The 2,131-nt window shown below is 37.4% G+C and overlaps 1 protein-coding gene across 1 annotated transcript in view; it reads right to left on the reverse strand.

Annotated features, from left to right (window-relative positions):
• Positions 1-2,131, reverse strand: part of LOC101847700 (membrane metallo-endopeptidase-like 1) — a gene marked incomplete in the record, with an annotated part of 37,135 nt that overhangs the window by 13,867 nt on the left and 21,137 nt on the right. The window contains 1 exon segment of the mRNA XM_013090456.1: positions 1,797-1,874. Within this exon segment, the coding sequence (XP_012945910.1) occupies positions 1,797-1,874 (78 nt within the window).

Below are 2,131 nucleotides of genomic sequence, written 5' to 3' on the forward strand. Positions count from 1 at the left end.
GGGGGTGGGGGGGTGGGGGGCTCGTTCTGTAAGGAAAGAAAAGCACATAAGCCAAGCCAAATCACAAGTCTTGTGTAGTTTATAATGGCATATAAGAAGGGGGATAATGATGCAAAACGAAGAATGCAAAGAAAACTGGTCGAACTAGGTCGCGATGTACGTAGAATTAGGTAAAACATTGACGGATGGAGTAGTTGGATATACACAGTAGAAAGACAACAACACTCAATACTATTCCATTTCCATGAAAAATGGGTACGTTTAAGATAATCAAGCTGTACTTTACATAATAGTAAAACATTCGGTAAAACTTGTTCCAGCACAACATTCATTTTCCTGTATGAAAGACAATTAGACAAATCAGACTAGAACTTATAGGCAGGTAGGACCACTATTATGGAATGCAGTTTGTGTTATTCCAGGAAATATTAAAACATATGAATTTCTACTGAGGAAGACGGGTTTAGAATGTCGTGGCATTAAAACACTCCGTACGAGGTATGCTCAAAACTTAAAGAGAACATGCATTTAACCACAGAAGTGGTGACTCATTTTGCAATCTGCAAACGCTTAACAAAAGGCAAAAAGCACATTGGCTGTTGTTGTCAACCGAACATATAAAACATGTGACGCCACAAAACGGTCGTCTGACATTTTCTGCAAACTCTTCGTTTAGTTATCAAAAGTTGAGATGAATAAAAAATCTGGTAGAGAGCATGACAATGTGAAAGTATAAAGACACAAAACTGAAGAGCGTTTTTATTACTACGACTCTCGACCTTTCGAAATTGCATTTTTTTGGGCATGTGGAGTTGTTGTTAACATCTTAAAGCTTGTTCATTTGTCATGTTTTCGATAAATAATATAGCCATCTCTCTTCAGTAGAAGTCGAGATATTTAAGATTAAAGGAGGTGGGGTCGCTTAGCTTCAGAGGCCAAACTAGCAAGAAAATGGCCGCCAAAGTTTGGTGCCTTCCATGGCTTGAGAGTCATAGGAAATTGAACATTAACAATTCTTGCGCCTTTAATCGACACTGAAAGTACAATCCACACAGGAATGTATTTTTAATTTTAAGAGGTGTTGAGTTTTTAAAAATCGATGAAATTTGCCACACAGGGGGGAAAATGCTTGTTTCTTCGATTCCATTGTTTTGACGAGCGCGAGATGCCTTACATTAATTATTGTCTGCGAGTAGCTAGAGTATCGTAGAACCTTGGTCCTATGGCTCCTAAACTGTGCTGAGGAAGACACATGAACGTCAAAACTAGTGCAGTGTTCTTCTAACACCGTTACTGCGCATTACAAAGTGAACCTAGACCTGTAGCTGTGGGTATGTTACGAGGAGATTTGCTGAATTTTCTTGTCCAGAACAATTTTAGAGTAGTCAATTATCTTGTGATAAACACGGTGAAAAGTGCAACAATATTTATGGAAATTGTGTTGAGAAGTAGACGTATGTTAATACTACATACAGCTTTCGGTTGTTGTTGTTTTTGTTGGTTTTGGGGCTGTTGTTTTTTCAGATTCATCTAGAACAGTCTTTTCAGTGGCAGTTTAAGCTTAATTTCCGGAGGTGTGTCGAAAATCAACAAAATTAATTTAACAGAAATTTCAAACTTAGTTCTCGGGAGAATTCATGAACGAGCTCATAAATATTGTTGTTACGTCTATTCACCTTCCTTAAAAGATACATTTTCAAACGAATGTCTTCACAAAAAGCTGATTGTGATTTACTGACACAGAATTTCATAACAATAATTAGTAACCAATTCCCACATTTGTCAAAACCACTTACGTTTGAGAAAGTATCCTCTAACTGTGTTGCATTGGTCAGGAACTCCGGGTAACCAATCTTGACCCTAATGGCTGCATTCTGAAGAAGTAATGTTCACCATGAATGACACAGCCATACTTCTTGCAAAAACGACACTTTCTTTACGATATTATTATGATGCCCACAACGACATTTCCAGTGTGTAACTGACTTATTGATAATAAACCCTTCTGTGGGGTTTATGATATCTGGGTAAAGAGAATTAATATTATGGGGAAGAAGAAGAAGAAGAAGAAGAAGAAGAAGAAGAAGAAGAAGAAGAAGAAGAAGAAGAAGAAGAAGAAGAAGAAGAAGAA

Source organism: Aplysia californica, unplaced genomic scaffold (assembly GCF_000002075.1).
Source record: "Aplysia californica isolate F4 #8 unplaced genomic scaffold, AplCal3.0 scaffold01287, whole genome shotgun sequence".
In the NCBI taxonomy this organism is placed as follows: Eukaryota; Metazoa; Mollusca; class Gastropoda; order Aplysiida; family Aplysiidae; genus Aplysia; species Aplysia californica.